General features: G+C 41.0%; 1 protein-coding gene across 3 annotated transcripts in view; it reads left to right on the forward strand.

The window, feature by feature from the left end:
- Positions 1–11937, forward strand: part of PPARGC1A (PPARG coactivator 1 alpha) — a 371225-nt gene extending 359288 nt beyond the window's left edge. For all 3 annotated transcript variants that reach the window (XM_086747406.1, XM_086747408.1, XM_086747407.1), the window contains exons 11-13: positions 5840–5961; positions 6315–6466; positions 9325–11937. In XM_086747406.1, coding sequence (XP_086603532.1) covers positions 5840–5961; positions 6315–6466; positions 9325–9428 — 378 coding nt within the window. In that variant the 3' untranslated portion in view covers positions 9429–11937. The remainder of the gene's footprint in view (positions 1–5839; positions 5962–6314; positions 6467–9324) is intronic.
- The last annotated feature ends 10231 nt before the right edge of the window (positions 11938–22168 follow it).

The raw sequence follows: 22168 nt of genomic DNA on the forward strand, positions 1-22168 counted from the left end.
CAACCTCCAACCAAGGCAGATCACAGTGATTTGGCAAGAATTCTTCTTTGGCTTTTTTCTTCTGATAGACTCTAGGAAATGTCTGAGATATGCGGGCTTTTACTCCAGCAGCCCATTAGATCATGTGGCAAATACTTGCCAAGGCACAGTTTCAGAAATACAGTTAGCACATTTCAATTCTGGAGCCACCAGTTCATGGTTCCCCATTGAAGTGGTGCTCCAGGGCTGGGAGGTTAAACTGTCTGATGGGCAGTCTGGTGTTCTGGATCTGTGCTATGGCCACAATACTGACTCACTGCCACATCATCCCTGCAGCTTATTTCCTGCCTGCACTGGCTGCTGCCAGGATATCTAACAAATTCTGCTTTTATACCCGAGTAGAAAATTACTATTAACATTGCTACTCTTCATTTTTAAGTGCTGACAGCCTCCATGAGAGAAGTATCAAGAGTCCCTGTCCCAGAGAGCTTACAGATGAAAGGAGACAAATGCTTCGTGAGGCCACTGCAGCGGAAAGAAGCACATAGTTTCAAAGAAAATAAATTGCTCTACGACAGGAAGGCAGGAGAAAGGTGGTTTCATAAATGAGTGCTTGGCTTCTCTGAAGTCTAAAACCAGAGTCAGCCTATAATGGAGTGCTTTTCCACTAATGAAGGATCCAGTGGATGTTGTATATTTAGTTTGTATTTTCTTGTTGTTGCTTCTCTTGATGGCTCTGATCCCAGGCACTCTACCTTTGCTGTATGAGTTGCTGAAAATGTGTCAAATGGATTACCTAAATCTTGAGATTTACTGGTCCATCATTATTTTTCTAGCAGTCACTGTGGAGTATGGCTGAAGTGTTTCCGTCTTCAGTTAGACATACAGCAGCACTTGACAATTTTGTGGAATGTTCTTTCTTCTTTTTTTCCTTTTGCCATTCATATTTGCCCAGAGGTCATATTTAGTCCACAATTCTTTAATACATTATCTAAAAAAATTTGTTATTATTATTACATCAGAATCTTAAGTTTCAATGGCTTTTCCCATTTGTAGCATTTCTATTTTTTTAAACTGTGTCCAACCATCCCATTGCACTTTCAAAATGGTATTTGGCCTCCAGCTCTAAGAAAAAAAGTCGTCATGGCTTTCTACTGGAAGAGGAGAGGTCACTGGGCACGGAAGGCAAAGCAGGCACAGGCCTTGCACCCAGCCAGCCAGCCGTGCTGGTGGAAGCAACAGAGCCTTTGGCAAGCCCATGGCAGACCCCAGCTTTAAAATGCCCCTGGATTTCTGCTCTCAGCTTCACATAAAGCATTACCTGGCTTTGGAGAACTAGGTATGCACCACAGATAATGCAGACAAAAAGCTGTAGGGAAAACATGGGCAGCAGCACTGGGCAGTGTTACCTCTGGGCTGGCTGCCTTTCGTTCCCACAGACACTGCTTAGCAGCACCGCAGGCAGGCGAAGCATTCAAGTGTTGGGTGAAGAAACTGAGTACAAAAAACCATGCAAAAACGAATACACTTTAGTTCCTTGTGAAATAAAGAATTAAGAACGAGGAAGGGAAAACAAAATAAAGTTTTAAGACAAAAAGATCCTAGTGTCAGTGAATGTTTTGCAAAATGAGTCGTCCCTTTATTGACTCTTAGATGTGTAAGGTATATCCTGGTCCTATTTTCTCAAGTTTTGGCATGCTAATGCTTTACTCTTTTCATTTGAGAAATACTGCTTTTCAGTCTAAGATTTTGCTATATATGCGTATTGAAATATTTTTACTGCAAGGAAGAAGGAGCAAGATTAAGAAGAGGCGGTTTTAGATAAATTGAAAGAAGTCAAACACGTTGGGCCAGAGGAAGCTGGCTGGACTTCTTTCTTCCTTTATTTACCTGGCAAAGCAATGGATTACACTTAAAGGTTATGATGCAAAATAAATCATCGGCACTTTTGGGAGGGAAATATGAACAGTATCTTCTAGAGTTTCCTGCTGGTTCCCTCTGCCCACATTAAACTGAAAGCAGAAGCTTTTCTCTGCAGTTCTCTAGGTTCCCAAGTCATATATCACCTCCTCTAACAAGTGCAGTAAAAACCATACTTAATATGCACATACAGACCTATGCATGTAACTTATAAAATAAAGGTCTTTAACATTTAGAGGTATGTTGTAATCTTATTAGGCTTGTATAGCTGTTCTTATTAATGGGAATAAAAGGCAGATGTCTCTGTGAATACAAATAAATTTCTTTATAGTTGCTTTAAATAAAGCAAAGTTAACCAAGACAAAGACAATGCTGTGTGGATCCTGTGTTCTCCAGTATCTTATACCGCCGTGGCACTCTGCTTAAAAAAAATACTCAGAAGAACATCTCCTTATATGTGCCCACTGGAGGACATATGGTGCATTTCAGCTTTAAATTTGAATTTCCTTAATTTTGCAGGTTCAACTTATTCCCTTAATGATAGTTTAACAGGCTTTTTTTTAATTGTTCAGTTTTGTTTTATTACAGTTGTCTTAAAGGGATATTAGAGATATAAAGGTTATTAGAGGGATAGAAGAGGGAAAAATTGCACAGGCATGCACACAGACTTATGGAAGAGCGTGCAATAGTTATTTCCATCACACTGTAACATAACAATCTCCATGTCAGTGAGTGAAACATTATGTTTTTCCAGTCGAGATGTATTATCTCAGCTAAAGTATATTAGGCAGTCTGCTATGTTATGTTCTGCTCCATCTGGTCAGTCATTTAGGTTCAATAGCAAGTATCAATGGAATTGTTCCTTATCAAGTGTTTCAGTGCAGTTAAATCCTTGATTTGGTAAAAGAATCTGAAAAAGTAATTACTGTGCATATGCAGATTTTCCTGGTTTTGAAGTTTATGGCACCCAACCATACTGAAAGAAAGCAGAATTAGAATGGGGAAAATTGAAGAAATGCAGATTTCTGTCGCTTGCACTCTACAGTGCCTAGTTCACAGATGCCCTACCCAAACTCCTCTGTCAGGAGGGTCAGTGCTCTGGAGTGGGACACAGTAAAGACAAAAAGCAGCAGCTGTCTGTAAAGTACCCCTCTTCCCTAAATTTTTGGCTAGCCATGAGCACACTTACCCTTCTTGTTGCCATGCTAGCTTCTCCAGACTGCACTGCTGTGGCAGAGAACAAGGGCAGCTTTGGACCACACACTTCAGAGGGCATAGCATTTAAAAATGAAAATGTCTGTCCCAGCAGGGTTATAGAGGGCAGCTGAGGCAGTCACCTTGACTCCTTACGTAATCAAAAGAGGCAGTAGTTTCAAGTATTTAAATGAGGGACTTACCTGATCTTATTGATAAAGGAGACCATATACATACTTGGTAAAGAGAGACTATGCTGGGTTGACCAGGGAGCTCTCAAGGACCCAGGTGGTTGCAGTGGTCGCTTTTTGTGCCACACCTTAGCAGGTAGGGCTTTTGGGTAGGAGTGTTTGATTCTTGCATCTCTGTTTTCCGGAGCTTTGAACTCACTTTTGTTTCTCAGAAACTTAGATTAACTGGATCTGAGTCCCTGAGATTTGTGAGACCAGGAAAAGAGTCAGCCAGAACAATCGACTGAGTGTGATAGTGAGAGTGATTGTGCCCCGGTACTCCACGCTGGTGTAGCTGCATCTCGAACACTGTGTTCAGTTTTGGGCCTCTCAGTACAAGAAGGACGTTGAGTTGCTGAAGCATGTCCAGAGGAGGGCAACGCAGCTGGTGAGGGGAGAACAAGTCTTACGAGGAGCAGCTGAGGGAGCTGGGATTTTTAGTCTGGAGAAAAGGAGGCTGAGGGGAGACCTCATTGCTCTCTACAACTATGCGAAAGGAGGTTGTAGTGAGGTGGGTGTTGGTCTCTTCTCCCAAGTAACAAGTGATAGGACAAGAGGAAATGGCCTCAAGTTGCATCAGGAGAGGTTTAGATTGCATATTAGGAAAAATCTATTTACTGAAAGAAGATCAGGCACTAGAACAGGCTGCCCAAGGAAGCGGTGGAGTCACCATCCCTGGAGGTGTTCAAAAAACCTGTAGATGTGGCACTTGGGGACATGATTTAGTGAACATGGTGGTGTTAGATTGATGGTTGGACTTGATGATCTTAGAGGTCTTTTCCAACCTTAAAGATTCTATCATTCTGTGATTCTAAGGAGTTTCTGTTGGGAGGCAGATATATTAGTTTCAGCTTCCTGCCGCAGGAATTGTTTATTTATTTTGCATTAAACTGTTCCTGGAAGTAGAGTGCTCTCCTGGAAACAAGGAGCCAAGATTTTAGGCCCCCATAACTAAGAAGAGTTCTGACCCCTTTCTTTCAAGTGAGTGCGCAAACAAGTAAAGAAAAGGCATCAGGATCATTTCTGTTTCTACCTGTGTTTTGGTCTGATCTCAATGCTGTTGTCTGTGCCTTACGCCTCTGTGGGGACTCATGGAAAAGATACATTTTGTGCTATATCTGAATTGTAACACTAAGCTACCTGTCTCTTCAGGCTAGGATGTTTCTGAGCAGCAGTGCGAGTCTATATTTAGCTCTCTAGAGCCTTTTGCATCACACATTGAGGTGCCATTAGCCTTTAGGCACCTCCAGGTTACGATAGTCATGAATTCTCAGCAGTCAGTATAGCTCCTTCGGCATTCATCACCTAAATTCTGCACAAGTCTCAGGTGCCAAAGCCGGTGGTTTAAACTGACATTGCTCCCCTGACTGACGGAGTTAGGCCAGCTGAGAATGTGGTGGTGGTGGTTCGATTTATGGGACAAATGTGCGGGTGTGTAAGGGATGAGCAGTAGTGCCAGGGTTCTTCAGGCCCAAAGTAATCTGAGACAGGAAGGCTGAGCACCCAAGCCATGTGTAACTGGTGCTTCTTTGCCCTAATTACCTTCAGGTCAGTGCTTTGGAGATCTCTTTTTGCCTTTTGCTTTGCTTTGCTTGCAGTTCATTAAATGGCTCTATCCTCAGGAAAGTGTTCATCAAAAATTTCATAAAGTGACTGTCACAGGGTTTCCTAGTCTTTCTGTCATTCTGCTGAGCATTTCCACTCAGGAAGGAAGGATATGGCCATGACTTGATTGTTTTAAAAGTATCTTTGACGCTTTGCTCCAGGTGTCGAAGGGACATGCAAATGACACCCTAGCCTGTAAAAATCAGGGAGTTTAGTCAGGTGTTTTTTCTGAAGAAATCAAAAGGTAATGGTAACAACAGGATATATTTTATTGTCCTGCCTTCCCCCTAGAAATACTTATTTTGATAAAAGATGTCTTCTGGACCACTAACAGTTTTCCCTCTGTTTTAAGGTATGGATTAAGGTAGAACAGCTGATTGTAGGGTGAATCAGCTATTGAGTCACCTGAGTTTATAATGTTATGTTTGTAACAAATTTTGTTATGTTTATGGTACATTTATGCAATTTTTGTGTTACTTGTGTTACTACTCCACAACTAAGATAGGTTTTGCCCAGTATTGTATAGGTGGTAAGAGAAAGGGAGCTGCTGGTCTGGAAGAGGTTACAGTCTTGGAGGGGAAGGAGTAGAAATGGTGGAAGGGAAGAAGGTGCAGTAGGATACAAAGTAAGGTGTCTGTCAGTGTGTAGCAGAACAGTGACAGCAAGCAGTGAAACCTTCCAGGAGCCTACCACCTGACAAATGTAGTGTCATTGAAGTACCTTAGATGCTTTCCAGGAGAGAACTATTTCACTTACTAGCAGGATGCAGTAGGTCTTCCACAAGAGACTACTACTATAATTACGCATCCTCTGCACATCCATGTGTGGGTATTTGCATGCATGTATGTATAGGTTGATCTGTATTACACATTTGTTAAAAATATGCCTTCCCTGTTGCTCTTTCTCAACAGGAAGAACGCCGCGTGATTTATCTGGGTAAAATCAGACCTGACACAACCCGAACAGAACTGAGGGACCGGTTTGAAGTTTTTGGTGAAATTGAGGAGTGCACAGTAAATTTGCGGGACGATGGGTAAGAACTTTTGAGATTACTTCTTGTTCAGGAGCTGCCGTATGTAAAAAATTACGGCAGTAAGATTACTGGTATGGGAGTTACCAATGTAAGTGCTGTGGCAGATGATATGCTGAGTTCAAAACCTTATTTATTTTCTTTCATCCTTATTTATTAATCTTGCTAGTTGAGATTTTCTGTCCCAGAAATAAGTATTTAGCTGCATGACAGGACAATCATGCTGATAAATGGATGCAGTACTTCTGGCATTTCTACTGCTGGATCTCCTGTAAGTTCTTGCTTTCAGGAAGGGGTTACACTAATGTGCATTAACTCTTTCAGCTTTTGTTCACAACTGTATTTTTCAATTCCAGAGACAGCTATGGTTTCATCACCTACCGCTATACTTGTGACGCCTTTGCTGCTCTTGAAAATGGATACACTTTACGCAGGTCAAATGAACCTGACTTTGAGCTGTACTTTTGTGGACGCAAGCAATTTTGCAAGTCTAACTATGCAGACCTAGGTAGGTATTTTGCTTTATGTGAATTAAAGCACGTAACTGGAACCTTGTAACTCAGGAGAATTTAAGACTTGCTTCTTTTTTGTTTGCTGCTTGTATTATTTCAATGATTGAGGGTAGGTTAAAGGAAGTGGTTTTCACTTGCTGCAAGAAGTTTAAAAGACTACTAATCTGAGCTCTAATCTGGGCTGGCTTCTTTCAGATATTTCAGACTGTGAAAAAATTTTTAAAGCCCATTTCCATCATTATCAAAAATAAGTGCCTGATATTCAATAATACATTTCCATACTTAAATGATAGCACCACAGAAACCTCCTGCATACTTTACTGTTCATCGCTAAGCTATGACTTCTGGGTTCTAGTACCTGATTTATTTGTGTGAGCAAAAAATAGAGGACAAACTAGATGCCTCATCCCCCAAAATTCATTATGATTCTTTGCCATGAGTTGTGCTGTAAATGTGTAGGACTTGCCAGAGACCCTCCTTAAACACAATTCATAGTTTCTCAGGTTTGAAAGCTAGAAGAGCTTGTGACCAAAACTGACCCTTAGTATAGCAAAGGCCATGGAGCTCAACTGCTGGTTCTCAAATCATGCATAAGCATCTTTGTATGAAGGTGTCTCCTTCCAGCTGTGATGTAAGAAGCTCCAGCCTGTGGAGAGCTTAGCAAATCTCTTGGTGTTTGCTGTCCCACTGATGTGGGGCGGTATGCATACCAGTCTCCATACCTCAATATGCTGTCCTAACTCCAGTCCCAAGTGTGCACACCGGCTGCAATAACACATCTGGGTCTGTCCTAGTTTTGTCGGGGCAAAAATACATAGTTCTGTCCTATGCTGTGGTCAGGGTGTGATGCTTCCTCTTGCAAGGATGTTTGGAGATATTCAAACTCTTACAGCAGGAATACTGATGTTAAGTATATGCATGAAGAGACCATACAGGCTACCCAAACATCCTCTGTAATGTTGTAATATATTTTAAACTCACCTCTTATTTAATTACCTTTTGAAATGTAAAGTTAATGTTAAGTCTTTCCTGATACCTGTATAAATAGACTAAAGGTATAGGAGATGCTCTTTTCTGAATAAAATAGCAAGGGATATTTTGCCGTTGAATCTATATTAATCAGATATTGTGGTTTTTATGAATAAATGACTACAGTTATTAAAATCTCTCATAACCCTGTAACTCAGTGCTAATGAAATCTTGTATGTGCTGCCCTCAGCTTTGTACAATGCAGGAAGTGAATACAGATATATTTTTTCTAACCTATTGATGTCTTTTCAGAAAAAATGATAGTGATGATACGCATTGTTCAGAATGAGTATGCTACAATTCACTTAAGTGGCTAAACAGATAATGTAAAGCTAAGAAAAGGCAATTGACTGCTGAAGAGATACAGGGTTGACGTTGCAAATATAAAAGGTAGCAATGCATTTGTTGAAATGTAGGCTGATAAAAACAGTAAAAACAGATTGAAGTTTTGACTTGATTTGACTTATCTTCAGCAGTGGAAGCCAGGGTCGTCTGTATATCTCAGAAAATCTGGGGTTTAAAATAAGTTGTCTGAAGGGAACCCTCTTGAACATTATTCATCACTGGGAGTATTCCCTGGCAAGTCTCTCCATATCGAGTGGGATTCCCAGAGTATCTGTGAGCAGAGTATTTTCACTTTGTCCTGCTGACAGCTTGAGCTTCTGTACTTCAGACTGCATTCCCTGTATTTTTCAGAGTATCTGATAGAGCTACATAAGGAAATGACAGGATGAACTTTAAAATTCATGAGCTGGTACAGGGACAGAGAGAATTAATCAGCCTTGGGTTGAGTACAGAAGAAGGAAAACACTTGAAAATAGTAGTCAGAAGTTTAACACCTCTCTTCTGTGAGAAGATATTGTCTTAACAGAACTTGTAATGAACATTTAATGCACAGTGTGTCTTCTAGTGGTAGACGGGGATTTCTGATTAATTCAACATAAGAAATGGCAAGAAAAGGGCACTCTAATAAAGGAGCTGTGACATAAGAACTGGGGAGAGCTAGTGTTAAGCAGGGATGACCCCAAAAGGAAATTCAGTGCTTGCAGCCACATCAATAATTGCTGTACTGGAGCTGTATGGCCACAAACGTACAATCCCTCCTCTGCACTAGGAACAGACTGACATCTGTGTCAGAGCAACTAGCAAAGCTGGAGCACCTATCGCAGGTCACAGCGGCTGGACCACTATAGATGCTATGACTTAACCATGTGCAAACCATTTGCTGCAAAAACCCCCCAAAAAAATCAGAGCAGAAGCAGAAACACAGGTTCAGGGAGGTGTAGTGATTCAGGGAGGTGCAGTGAGGCAGGGCAGGCAGAAGCAGCAGTGTCTCCTGCACACTGCCCGCAGGTTGCCCTGGCTTTCCACAGAACCACGCTCTGTTACCTTTCTCAGGAGGGGGAAGTTTGGGATATTACATGTTGCGAAACAACAGTTGCAAAACTGGTGGAGTTTTGGGTAAAGCATCTGTCAAGATTATTTGTACTACTTTAAGACCAATACATAGCAGCGTGTCGGTGCTCGAGTGCTTGGAGAAAGTGTGTTGAGTTTACCTGCTCGATGTGGACATGCAATTTACAGTTCTCCTCCACTGCTGATGATGTGTAACACTTTTGTGAAGTCCTGCTTCTTACCAGAAAGCTCTGTCCATACTGAAAGCTTCTCTGGTGACTATTTCTGGGCCTTTACCATTCTGTAAAGTTGTGGTTGTAACTGGATTGTTTCTGCAGTGCCTTGTTCATGCTATTGTACAGAGAAAATAATTTAAGTACTCACTAGTGGTTCTTGCCTCTTATCTAAACTTGCATCCTTTGGGTTTCAGATTCAAACTCAGATGATTTTGATCCTGCTTCCACTAAAAGCAAGTATGACTCCATGGATTTTGATAGTTTACTTAAAGAGGCACAGAGAAGCCTGCGTAGGTAACATGCATCACACCTGAAAAGAACGGAGGGATGGTGAATACCTCACGGACATCATGTCCTTCAATAACGGACAAGTAAGAAGTCATGCTTAGGAATTTCTCCTACTTTACACTCTCTGTTCAAAACCATGGTTTACATGAACACAGCTGCTCGACAAGTGGAGAGACAGAATGGCTGTCCAGTAAGCACACGCGTGTCCATGGGTGTCAGCTTTGCTTTCGTGGGTGATCGGGGCGGGGGAGCCGGGCGTTCCTCGCGAGTTCGATGCAAACCACGAGACATGGCAGCAGTTCCACAGAGATACACGTACAACAATGAACTGCAAAATCTGTACATATTGCATTTTAACAAAAAAAAAGAACAAAAACAAAAAAAACAAATTTGAGAACTACGGCTGCTGATGTCTGGGAATCAGACACTGCATTATTTTTTTTTTTTAAATGAAGCTTCTTCTGACAACACAATGATAATATGACAATCCAGAAGAAACCACAGGTCCCAGAAGCCTACAATCTGTTTTAACTTTGTTTTAAGATTTTTCTTTTCTTTGGGATATTTTTTTGTGGATTTTTTTTAAGTCCTTGCAGAAAAGAAAATGAAAGGCTCAAGCTTCCCTAACATTTTGAAGTTTCATCTTTTAATTCTGACACCCATGTAAATGTCTACAACGTTGATCTTCCACAGCAAAATTTTCAAAGCCTTGTTAATGGTCAAATGTGCAGCTTGTTCAGCGATTTATTCTAATGAGCGGACATGGTGTTACATTATTAATGAGAGTTGGATAGAACTATCTGGGTGTGTGCACAGATAGTTTATTTGCTACGTTCTCTAAAGTGGTTGAGTATTTACAAATGTTAAATGGAGTATTTTTATTTATGTACATACTGTATGACGATGTTCTTTTTTGTTACAGCTATGCACTGTAAATGCAGCCTTCTTTTCAAAACCTGTTGAATTTTTCTTAACAAGAATACTCAAATGTAATTATATGAGGTGAAACAAATATTGTACACTAACATATGTAGAAAGCTGAACTTACGCTTATATATATTTGATTGTAAAAAAAAAGAGAAAAGCGTGTGGATGAGGGTGTGCGTGTGTATATGTGTGTGCGCGTGTATCTGAGTGCAAAAACGCTTTACACACATCCATCCCTCCTTTGGTGAGCTTATATAAGAGTTTTATCAAGACTTGTCCTAGCCCAAAAGGTATTAACCACTTCTGCAATATTTTTCCACATTTTTCTCATTGCTTGATTTTCTTTTGCAGTTTTATACACTGAATTTGTTAGGGGAATGAAATTTTCTCATCTAAATTTTTCTAGGAGATATCATAATTTTATGTAAAGTCTCTCAATGGGTAATCATTAAGAAATGTTTTTATTTTATGTATCAACAGTAGTTTTGGAACTAGAGGTCAAAAATCTTTTTAAAATGCTATTTTGTTTTAATTTTTGTGATTTTAATTTGATAAAAATATGCTGAGGTACTAAGTACAGTATGATTTTTACAGTAATTCTGTGTCTAAACACTGTTCTTGAAGCCAGTAATCTTTTCATTGGCAGAGTTTAATGATGGTATTTATCTATATTTTTTACAGTTATGCATCCTGTATAAATACCGATCCTTCATTCCTTTGTTTACTAAAGAGACATATTTATCAGTTACAATTATCCTATTTATTATAAATTATGAGATGACTAAAATATTAAAAAGGCCAGTGGAAATTTTATACCTAGGATGCATGATGGTTGTCAGTTTGGAGTAGGTGCTTCGTCTGGAAATTCAGCTTTTGCAGAAGCAGTGGGTGGGTTGTTGTTTTTTTTTTTCTTTTTTTTTCCTATGCACTAGCATGGCCTCAGATGTGCCCATGACATTGTTGCTGATGACATTGCTTCTGCTAAATTAAATAGAAACTTCAGGAAAGAAAAAAAACCACAAGAGTAAACTACTGCTATTCTGAGCGTCAGAATTTCATCTGAACTCGGAGTCTCTAGACTGAATCAGCCAAGTTTGGAATTTGCTTGCGAATGTATAGATTTGGTATTCTATTACTGTTTGGCATTCATGACTCCTCTTAAAGGTATGGCACACCTAACTATTTAATCTCCTTTCCCACTCCCAATCTTAGAAACCTGATTCCACCCCCATGCCAGTGCAGTTGATTTTGATGGCTGCATTCATTTTATCACCAGCATATTGTGTTCTGAGAGATTCCACTGTCTGTCCTGTCGGATGCTTGCTTGATTTTTTGGCTTCTTATTCCTCAGTAGATAGATAGCAATAAAAAAAAAAAAAAAAAGAAAAGAACTTTTTCAGAGGTTCTGTGTTACGATTGTAACGTTCTTTAATCTGCATAATTCTTGTTGTTGCTCTGTAGGTTAAAAATGCAGGTATTTTAACTTTGTGTGAATGCCAAACTAAAAGTTTACAATTTTCCTTTCTGAATTTTGAGTATCTTCTGTTGTAAAGAAAAATATTAAAAGCAATAAATTATTTTTAAGAAATCAATATTTAGTACATCATATTATGTGTTCAAGGACCAGATGCATTACCTATTTTGCCTTTGAATTTCTGTGATTAAATTTTAAATTCTCTTTTGCCCTAGATTGCTGACATGGATAAATTAGTGTGGGGTTTGGGGGGGGGTTGTTATTTATTTTTCACCAAGCAGGCATAATGACATGAGTCTTGTCTTTTTTTTTTTCACTGGCCTGGCAAGCATTCTCATCTTGAAGATGGCTTTCCTCTGTGGATTTACAAATTACATATGAAATTAATGTAGAGCTAGGATTGCTGAATAAAGCTATTTGTATCCTTTGTAGACACTGTGGTAGGTAACCCATCAAAATATAAACTTGTTTCCTTTTCCTTTTTTCTCCCCCAAGAACATTTGAAATTAGCACATGTACCACATTGTCACCAGAGGCAAATTGCAGCATAGCTGTCTGTGTAGATGAAGATTGTACTGTTGTTTTCATGCTGTGGTAAGTACCACATCCACAATACAGGTAACAGAACTGGTACTTAGAAACTATGATCTTTCCTAGAGCTGTAACAAAGCAATTCCTACAGAACGTAAAATGATCCAAATCCAAACAGAGGGAGCCTAAAATTGAAGAAAAATACCTATGCTAAACTACTCTGAAAAGCAGTTGGGCTGCCATCCCCAAGAGCAGCACTGAGAGGAAAGTTTGTGCCTCTGGGGTGTAATACTTGGGTCAGTTGAAAAAAAAAAAAACCAACCACACCTTCTTCTCATCCCTTTAGGTGTAAGCTTACAGTAGGTAATGATTATGTGTCCTTTTTGATGGCTGTAATGAGACCTTCAATCACTGTAGTATAAGATCTGATCTATAAATGACCTAGAATAGCCATGTGATATAATGTGATGATTCTAAATTTGTACCTATGTGACAGACGTTTTCAATAATATGAACCACCGACCTGATGGAGCTACTGTAAGATGTGTGCAGTCGGTGAACATGTAAAGCTATTGGTTGGACTATGCTGAACAGGGGAAGCGAGAGATTAGTTAAGCCCAAGCTCGGCTATTTTCCACCTGCCAATTCTACGTGTACATTTGTGGTTTAATTCATTGTATGAAAATTCCTGTGATTTTTTTTTTTTTAATGTGCAGTACACATCAGCCTCACTGAGCAAATAAAGGGAAACGAATGTTTCAAATCCATTTCTGTTTCTCTTTTTTATCACAAGTGACAGGTTTCCCCTCCCCCAACTGGTCATGGACTGGGTTTTCTTTTACTCTTTCTGGTGGTCATAACTGATTTCAGATAGCAGTCCAGATCATGCCTACGTTACTGCACTTCAGTCAGGGGACAGAACCACCAGTTTTAATACAGTTAATGGTAGAAAGGTACTATCTGCCTTCCTGCCGTGAGTACCCAAGGCTGTTGAAGGGCCAACATAAACCTTGTAGGAAAACTTTTGAAAAATGCTCAGTGGAGTCTTAAGCGTTGCTGGCTCAAGTTAGGAGAGGATGGGGAGTGTAAGGGCTTTTCTGTGTCACCATGCTTGCATCCAAGTTGTGCAGGTAGTAGGGATGGACAAGTCTGAAATGATTGGTATCTTCCATCCTAAGATAATAAAATACCTATACTAGGAAAAAGCGCTGTCATGAGAGTCCTTCAGCAGTCTATGTCAGCAGACAGGCTAGGAGGATCAGGCAGGTAGGTGACTGGGCAAGAGTGGGTTTTCTGAATCCTTCCTGAATGGCACAGGGTGCAGCATGGTGGGCTTCCATATTGGCATTGCCGCTGGTCAGGGGCAATGATTGGTGAGGGGCTGGCAAACTGTATTCACAGCCTTCTCCTTTACAGGCACATAAAAACAGGAAGGAATTGCTTTTCTTTGATTTGCCCAGGGCTTGTTCACAGGTAGCCAATGTACCACTGTAGGCCTATTCTGTTGTGTCAGCAGACTTCTCTAGGGGTTAGCAGCACAGCGCTGTGTAACTGAGTCTTCTTGTGTTCCTCAGAAGAGAATGGAGACACAATGCAAGGACACAAAAAAATTGCCTTTCTAAAGATGACTAGCCTGCACCTCATCTCTCTTCCTAACATTGCTGTTTATTGTATATTCTATAATGATACTGGGTTTACTTGCAAAGATGTTTTGCTTTTGCATTTTTACCATTTACTAATCCAAAGTGTTGTGCTTGGTGCTCACGATGGTGATAGAGCAAAGTTTTCTGCTGGCTGGGATTTGTGTTGTTGACTCACTGCTCCTGGTCAGATTAATGTTCAAAATGTAGTGGGTCAAATCCGTCCCTGATATACTTCATCAGTGCTGCTGCTGTTCCACAAGGCATGATTGTAGCCCAATATTTCTCCAGTTACTAGGCTTTTTAATTTGATTTGTTTATTCATTTCATATTTTTGCATAGCACTTTGATGCTTGCAAAAAAAAAGAGCACTCTATTAGCTTTCCAAGAAAGTATTGCTTTTTGCCTCCCATCCCCTCATTTTATGTTATTAAGGTTTATTACATAAAATCAGGATCTCATTTATTAAGAAATCATCCCTTCCATTGCCTGTTCTCCTGGGTTACCATTTTCTCCCACGGTGAATGCTGCGAGCTGAGCACCTGAAATCAAATTCCAGCGCCTCAATGAGTGGCCTGATTTTCAGAAATGCTGAGCATCTCCCAGCTCCTGTTGTCTTCAATTAGACCTGCCTGCTCTCAGCACTTTTAAAATCAAGCCACATATTTAGAGCCCCAATTCAGCACAGTATTTACATTTGTGCTTAAGTCTGTCCTGATTCAGCAAAGCACTTAAGTACAAGTGGTTTTAGATCCATTGAAGTCAAGTGCTCGGCTGCTTAGAATAAAAATAGACTCCTGGATTGAGGCCTAAGAATCCAAATACAGACACCAAAGCCTAATTTTAGGCTCCATTTGGAAAACTTCGGCCTTGCCTACCACCTTTAACCTTTAATGCTTACAGAAAACACAAAAACACCTGTCAAGTCTTAAGAGGAAGAGGGGGAGGTTTAGGGAAGAGGAGTGGAAGCGGTGGAGAAAATTCTTCCTTGTGGAAAATGTTTTGAAAACTTTAAATCCAGCTCTAGCAAGATGCCTTGCTTCATCTGTATTATTTCATGTTACACTTCCAGAATCTCATTCAAGATGATTATCTATTGTCCTTCACCATTAATTAATAAACTGCTATATTAAACTTTAACCAATGCGAACTTCCCCTGCTTTCCACAAATCACACTCTTACCATTGATATTCCATGTTCACAAGCAAACTAAGCTATAAATCAATTTTCTCTACTTTATCAAACAGCAGAAAGTAATAAAGGAGGTCACAAATAGTACAGTAGTTCCTTGGAGGTTTGTAACATCATAATTTAAAGCTCAGAAAGATTGAATCAAAAGTTGAATTAATCCCTAAGGGAAAAGATTCTATATAGATTCTATTGATAGACATAGGGCAGCCTGTCTTCACTGGGAGCTGGTGTATTTGTTAATACTGCGGGACAAAGGAGACTAGTCTTCTCAGCAACAAAGAAAATGAAATCCTTCAAGAGAAGAGGTGAATATATCCTCTGCGCTTCCCGTCGCTGTGCTCTCCTTATACTGCTCTGCTGAAAAAAAGAGAGAGCAAACTCATATTTTTCAGTCAAACCACCTCAACCTGAAGTCTTAGTGGTCTATGAACCCAAAGCAAAATGAAAGGTTGTTTGTTTTCCAGTGACAAATTTTGGTGAAATTATAATTATTCTTCTGCAGCTGGAAACATATTCCTCAAAACTTGTTTAGCTTTTGAGATTCCTTTGAATTATTGCAGCTGCCTTTCAACATACTCCTGAAATCATAGATTTACAAAGGCATTTCTGATTCTCTTTTATAAAAAAAAAAAAAAAACTATAACCTTAATTACATGACTGGACCTGATGAATCCCAAATTTGAATGGAATTAATGAGGAAAAAAACCCTCCCAATTAAAAATAAAATTCACTAATGGCCTCAGTCAGAAAAGTTATACACACAGGTGTGGTAAATGGTGAGATTTCGTATTAAATGTGTGGTTTTGGAATGTATGCATGGTGAAGTACGAGACGATAGAAGGATTTGATTGTTTTCTTCCAGTATTTGCTAGTAGAGAGGAACTGAGCTGCTCTGTGACAAAGGCAGCCTGACAGAAAACAGGTACAATTCCAGCCTCTCCAAAATCAGTGCCTAAACTCCAGCCCTCGTCAGCCTTTTGCATTAACCCTGGCTTGTGTAAATAGTAGACAGTGATCAAATGTAAATAATCCTGTGTGCCTTATTTGCGTCATGATAGGTTGTCGGCCAGGTGCAGTGTAAATGAAAGCCAAAGCTAAATATGAAGAAAACCATGTCCTAAAGAGTGCAATATGTAAATTACTATTCGGAGTCCGAATAATGTATTGGCTACAATTTACTTTTGACAGTGTGTATTCCATTCCCTATTAAATTAGGGCTTGATAAAGTAATAAAATTATTACAGCCGTAACGTTACTGTGCTATACCTTCAAGGCAAGGCATTTGAGAGATCTTCTCGTTGTCCTCGGATTATTGACTTCAGCATTATGAAAAACGCACATCGGTGCCTTATACTAATTCTTTCCTACTGCATTTGCAGCTCGGGCCTATGCTTATCATGCAATGTGTTGGCAATAAATTTAAAAAAAAAAAAAACCAAAAATGAGCCACATACTTGAAAACTACCAGAGTGCTTTCTTTTTTAACCATTTGTTGGAACAATACCACAGGTAACTGTAGTTTTCTGTTGCATTAATAATGTATTGTGATAGCTAGGCATGCCCTGGGTTACACGCTCCTGCCAGCGAGTGGTGGAGTGGTGAGTGCTGTGCTGAATAATGATTAATTACTCGCCCTTCTGAAGGAGCCTGGTTTTGTAAACTGGTCACACAGTGTGTTACGTGGATTGTGTCTGCTGCACAAAAGGTTACTTGCAGTGACATAATGAGACATAATGATGCACATCACAACAATTCTTTGGTACAAATCTGCACACAATGGAATTTAGATTAAAAAACCCATTTATTTACATATTGTGTTTGCCAGAGGGTACAAAACTTCACCGCATTGCTACAGCGCTGCCATTGCTCCTTCTGCAATGCTGATATTTTGGGTGAAAAGAGTGTGATGGCTTCTTCAGGAACCTCTAGCCGCAGCTTGGCAGAATTGCCCCATGACAGCCTGCTGGCAAACTTTGGAAGGGGCTCGGCTCCCTTTGGAAGGGGCTCGGCTCCGACCGCATGATGGTTATCTGTGTGAGATGCTTTGTTGAAGCTTGTCCAAACTCTTGGTCGGCAGGTGGGATGCAATTCCTGACAGCAAAGTTCACCCGTGGTATGGGATGAGCATACCTGCAGGTGCTCATACGTGTCTGGCCTGGGAGGGGTGAGCAGGGAATCCAACTTTTACAATATATTGTACTCCGTTGTGCATTCAAAGGAAGAAGGGCATTCAGAAGTACTATTCTAAAACCTAGAGCCACTGTTTTTCTCAGCCTTAGGGAGAAAAAGATCTAGTTGTTCTCGGCTCCCGCTCTCAGGAAAACAAGTGCTTGGCCAGGGCTGTCCCAGGGTTCCTGGGACCACCACTGGCAGCACCAATGGCAGAGCAGCAATGTCTTATCCTGCCTGTTCTCAGCAGGAGGCATTTGACTGTCAAGGCAGGATCTGTGTGCTGCTTTGAAGTTGCTTGTGTGCCACTAAGGCCCAGTTGGTCAAGCTCCTCAACCAAGCCGCAGAGGTTTGAGTTGCTAGAGATGCGTCTTGTGGCTTGGTAGGCAGCGGGTCTTCTCTTGTTCTGGAGAGGACAGGAGGGACTGAACGTGTATTTTTGTCCCACAACAACATGGCAAAGCTGGCTGCAGCAGCTCATACTGTCTTCTTTCCTTGTGCAGTGACCTGGATTGCCCATCAGCCCCACAAGAGCACTGTCCTCATCTGGTCAGGTAGGATGGTTTGGACACAGGAGCCACATTTGAACAGGTGAGGACGTGTGTGGTTTGAGAACTGTGCTTTGGACACTCCCTTGCTACTGCTGCGTGTCGCAGTGTTCAGGAACTCCTTGGCATCTTTTAGTGAAATTGCTCATTTTGTCCATTATTCTCTCAAGAAATACAAAATGTTATGGTATTGTTTATAGATCAGCATGACTGTGGTATAAAACATCTTGGTTTTCCTATAGATGAGGTGGACTTTGCTTATGTGGTATGAGTTTCTACTCCATATGTGTGCAATGACCAAACTGCCTTCTCTGGCCAGATCATCGCAGTCTCTGATGCAATTCTGTACTTGCATGGAGCTAGAGAAGGTTGTTTGGGCTAAGACCAGCAAATGGCACCATGCTACAACCAATGTGGCAGATATTTCTCCTGACATTTTCCACAGCCCTCAGCTTTGCCCTCTAGCAATGTTATGGCCTCAGCCACCGCTTTGCCCTCTGATACATGACAGTTATGCAAACCATGACGGAGTGCTATGCGCCCTTTCACTGAGCACAAGGCAACCATGAGACACTTTGTGGGGTGCCAGGAGCCCAGCGGAGCGTGCCGGCACCCCGGTGGGAGGGTGGCCCTAGCACCATGGGGGGGATGCTGTTCATGTAATGGCTATCATACACCAAGCCAGCAGCTGGCATAATTCTGCAGCTAACAAATATATTTTTTCTTCCACAAATAGTTCCTTGAGCAGTAGATCATATGCGGCCTGATTTACTGCAGCGCTCTCCCGTGCGGAGTCTCTGATTTGTAACAACCGTGCCGAGGCAGCTCTGCAGCCTTTCCCTCTGCAGCGATGATAACGGAGTCTCTCTGCCTCTGCCTCTTCCACTGGTTTCATGAAATAAATCGTGGTATGCTAGATCACAGTAGGCTGACGGCTTCTCCCTTGCTACCAAATTTTGCTGAAATTGATAAATACAGTCAGGGTTTACCAGGGAATGGGAGCCAGGAAGAAACAATGCGGGCAGGAGGAGAATGTGGGCCGTGGGAGCATGGTGGAGACAACACGGGTGGGAGGCAGAAGGACCAGAGTCTCATCCCCTCAAGAAATGAGGGGGGAAAACCTCAGTGAAATCCTCCACTTTGATGGCTCAATAATATTGGTATTACTATTTCCCAGCCACCCAGACGTTGTCCATTTAGCTAACAAGGTGTTAGTAGTTTCAGATTCAGACCTTTGCATATTTACAGCTGGGCAACTGCAACGAGATTTTTGTGGAAACGTTGATAGGAGTGGACAGAGAATGGACATGAAGCCTCAAAGTTTCAAAGCTGCGTGCAGAGGCCTATCAGACATATATCACAAGCCCACCAGCTCTTGCTTGTGCTGTTACTAAGCTGTTGACATTGTATGAAAGCTGATGTATAATTGAAGGCTCTATGTATTCATTTGACAATGGAAAAGGCATAGCAGTAGTGACTGCTCCGCGGTGAGTCTCCTAGGATGGCTCTTCCTAGCAGAAGCAGCTTTGCAGGTAGCTATTTATGCATTTACTCTGAATCTCATGGCACTGGTCTTGCTCTACAAGGTTGGGGCTGATGGGATGGGATGAGGTTAAGCTGCCATGAATAGTTGCTGACTGGCAGTTTATTCCCTCGCTTGCTCAACAATGCCAGACTCACTCTACGTCTGGGAGGCAAAGAATACAGTTAGGGGAGACAAATGGAATAGGAACCAACAACAAAGTGAATCCTGCACTGTCATATACATTTTTTATTCACATTGCACATAAATCTCATCCAAGCTCATGGGAGAACTTTAGCATCCCCTTAAACTCCCATTTATTCTCTATCCTTCTCATTCTATGCACTATTAAGAAACAGATTTATTTTCTGAAAACTACTTTTAATCATTGTGCAAATAGCAATGGAACATTTATACTCAAAGTAATAAATAGATGATTCGCATCTTTATATGAGACTGGAGATTATTCTGACTTATTTGTGTTTATTGCATGTAACACACAGATGCTATTCTCACTCTAACAGAAACGTTAATTATGGCATTTCATTATTAGCATTTAGATTTAGAGTTGTTTTTTTCTGTGCCACAATGTGCATGGGACAGTTCTACAAGGCGTGAAATGAAGGTGTTCAGTGCTCCAAAATGCTGAAGATATAGAGAAAAAGAAAATTAGGTTTAACTGGACAGGGCAATAGTCTGAAGATAGACACAAAATCCAGAGTAACAAAAGAGCATGGAAATCCATCTGTTATTAAGCTGGTTAGTGGTGAATCTCTAGAAGAATCAGTCTTAGCTTTCGATGATAATGAGAACATGGTAAAGCAGGGGTATGGTCAGCTCCAGAGTTTATGTACGTCCTTTGCTACAGAACTAATATTGTCAATTCAAGTACCTCTGAATATGGGAAAGTGGATTGTCAAGTCCTGTTAGAGCGGCTCTTCTTGGATGAATAGGAAATGTTTTCTCTTTCTCCTGGTTATGTCTGCCTTTATTACTTTATACTGCCAAGGGCAGTATCTGGCCCTTGGAATATGTATTGCTTGTGTGCAGAGAAAAACATTACACAATATTTTCATCGCTCCATTTTGCTCACACAGGTTCAGGTAATGCCAAGGAAACCATCCTTTTGCTCAAACTGAACGTCATCTGGATCTTTGGGTCCTTTACCAGAGCTGCAAGATGTCTCACATTTAACCTTTTAAGGAATGTTTAATCTTCAGTATGCCTGTTCTTCGTCAACATACACGCGCACGCACACACACTTGCGTATATACCAGAGAAGCATGTTTGTGTGTGTGTATATATGCACATATGCATATCAATACCCTGATATATAAAATATATTTGTGCATGTAGATTCCTCATCTGGGATTTGCCCCTGAGAAACTCATCTGTTACAAAAGAACACAAATTCCAATAATAGTTTTCTCTCCAAACAAGGCTGTAGGCTGTAGGCTATACCTACATCCTTACGTTGTGGAAGAATTACTTCCCATGGGCCAGCAAACTCTGATTCCACTGCCACCCTGGCTGACATTATTGTGAGGAGCCTTCCTGCCTGGGTCACCGTCACGAGTGGGGTCAATGGGAATGCTGCCTTCCACTCTGTGCCTGTGACAGCTCGCAGGCATTCACGGCGTTGTTTGTAAACCAGTCAGGAGATATGCGGTACCTGCTGAACTCTGGCAATTTCAGCGTTTCTAATCATTCATCTCAAAGCTGTTTTCTGTATTGTTCCAGTCACAGTAACTGAATTCAGGGCTGCCTAAAAAAGAAATAATTGTTCCTTAAGCTGTTGTTTAGAAACAAATTTGTGTGCTCTACAAGCCATTGGCAATGGGCAGACCCAGACCCTCTGAGTTTAACCCAATAAGCCCATGAACAGTTAAAAGATGGAAAGCAGCTGTAGCTGTTTTTTGCTCACACTGAACTAGCATCTATTGAAACCGCTCTGCAGGTACCCTGTGTCCCCAGGGCTGTAGGGTGCAAAGGGCTTCCACTTTGTCTCCTTCCCAGGAGTGGAAACTAGCCAGGCGAGCCAGACAGTCTCAGGGTTGGCACCATGCAGGTGCAGTCAGGGACCACTTCAACCTGAGGAAAGTTGTTATTTCCTTAAATCTGGGGTGATGTATCAGCTAGTCCAAGATATGTGAGCTGGTAATAGATATTTTTAGCTAATCTACTTATTTGAGCCCCTTCCTCCATTTACACAGGGCCATATCTGGCAACTGAACAGGACTGTTCAGTTTTTCCCCATTTCCGTATGTTCATTCTATGATTAAACAGCTGGCTGCAGTATTTTAAATGTAATTTCCAATCCCTGTTCATAAATCAGGAAACAGTCTCCTTCCATACATTCAGTTCATGGTGATGACATTGTCCAGCTCTTGTATTTAAGAACGCATTTATTTGTTTGTTTGTTTATTATAGCACACTTTGGTACTTTTCAATAGCATCTCTAAACTGAAACAATTAGATGCAACAAAACCAGGTGACCCCTAAGCACAGCCTTCCTAGATCACCTCAAATTGCTACAGCTTTGCGGAAAATGATGGGAGCACGTTGGCTTCTGCAGGAGGGCCCAGCACACCCACACCAACACTTTACAGTCTGACTTTTGTACTGTGTCTCATACTGGCTCAGCATTCAAAAATCCCACTCTGGTTTTGAGTGGTACTACCATGGCTCCTCAGAGCTAAGTAGCAAATGTAATTTCTTTTTATTATATCTGACTTTGTATTTACAATG

This window comes from Chlamydotis macqueenii, chromosome 4, assembly GCF_036417535.1.
Source record: "Chlamydotis macqueenii isolate bChlMac1 chromosome 4, bChlMac1.mat, whole genome shotgun sequence".
In the NCBI taxonomy this organism is placed as follows: Eukaryota; Metazoa; Chordata; class Aves; order Otidiformes; family Otididae; genus Chlamydotis; species Chlamydotis macqueenii.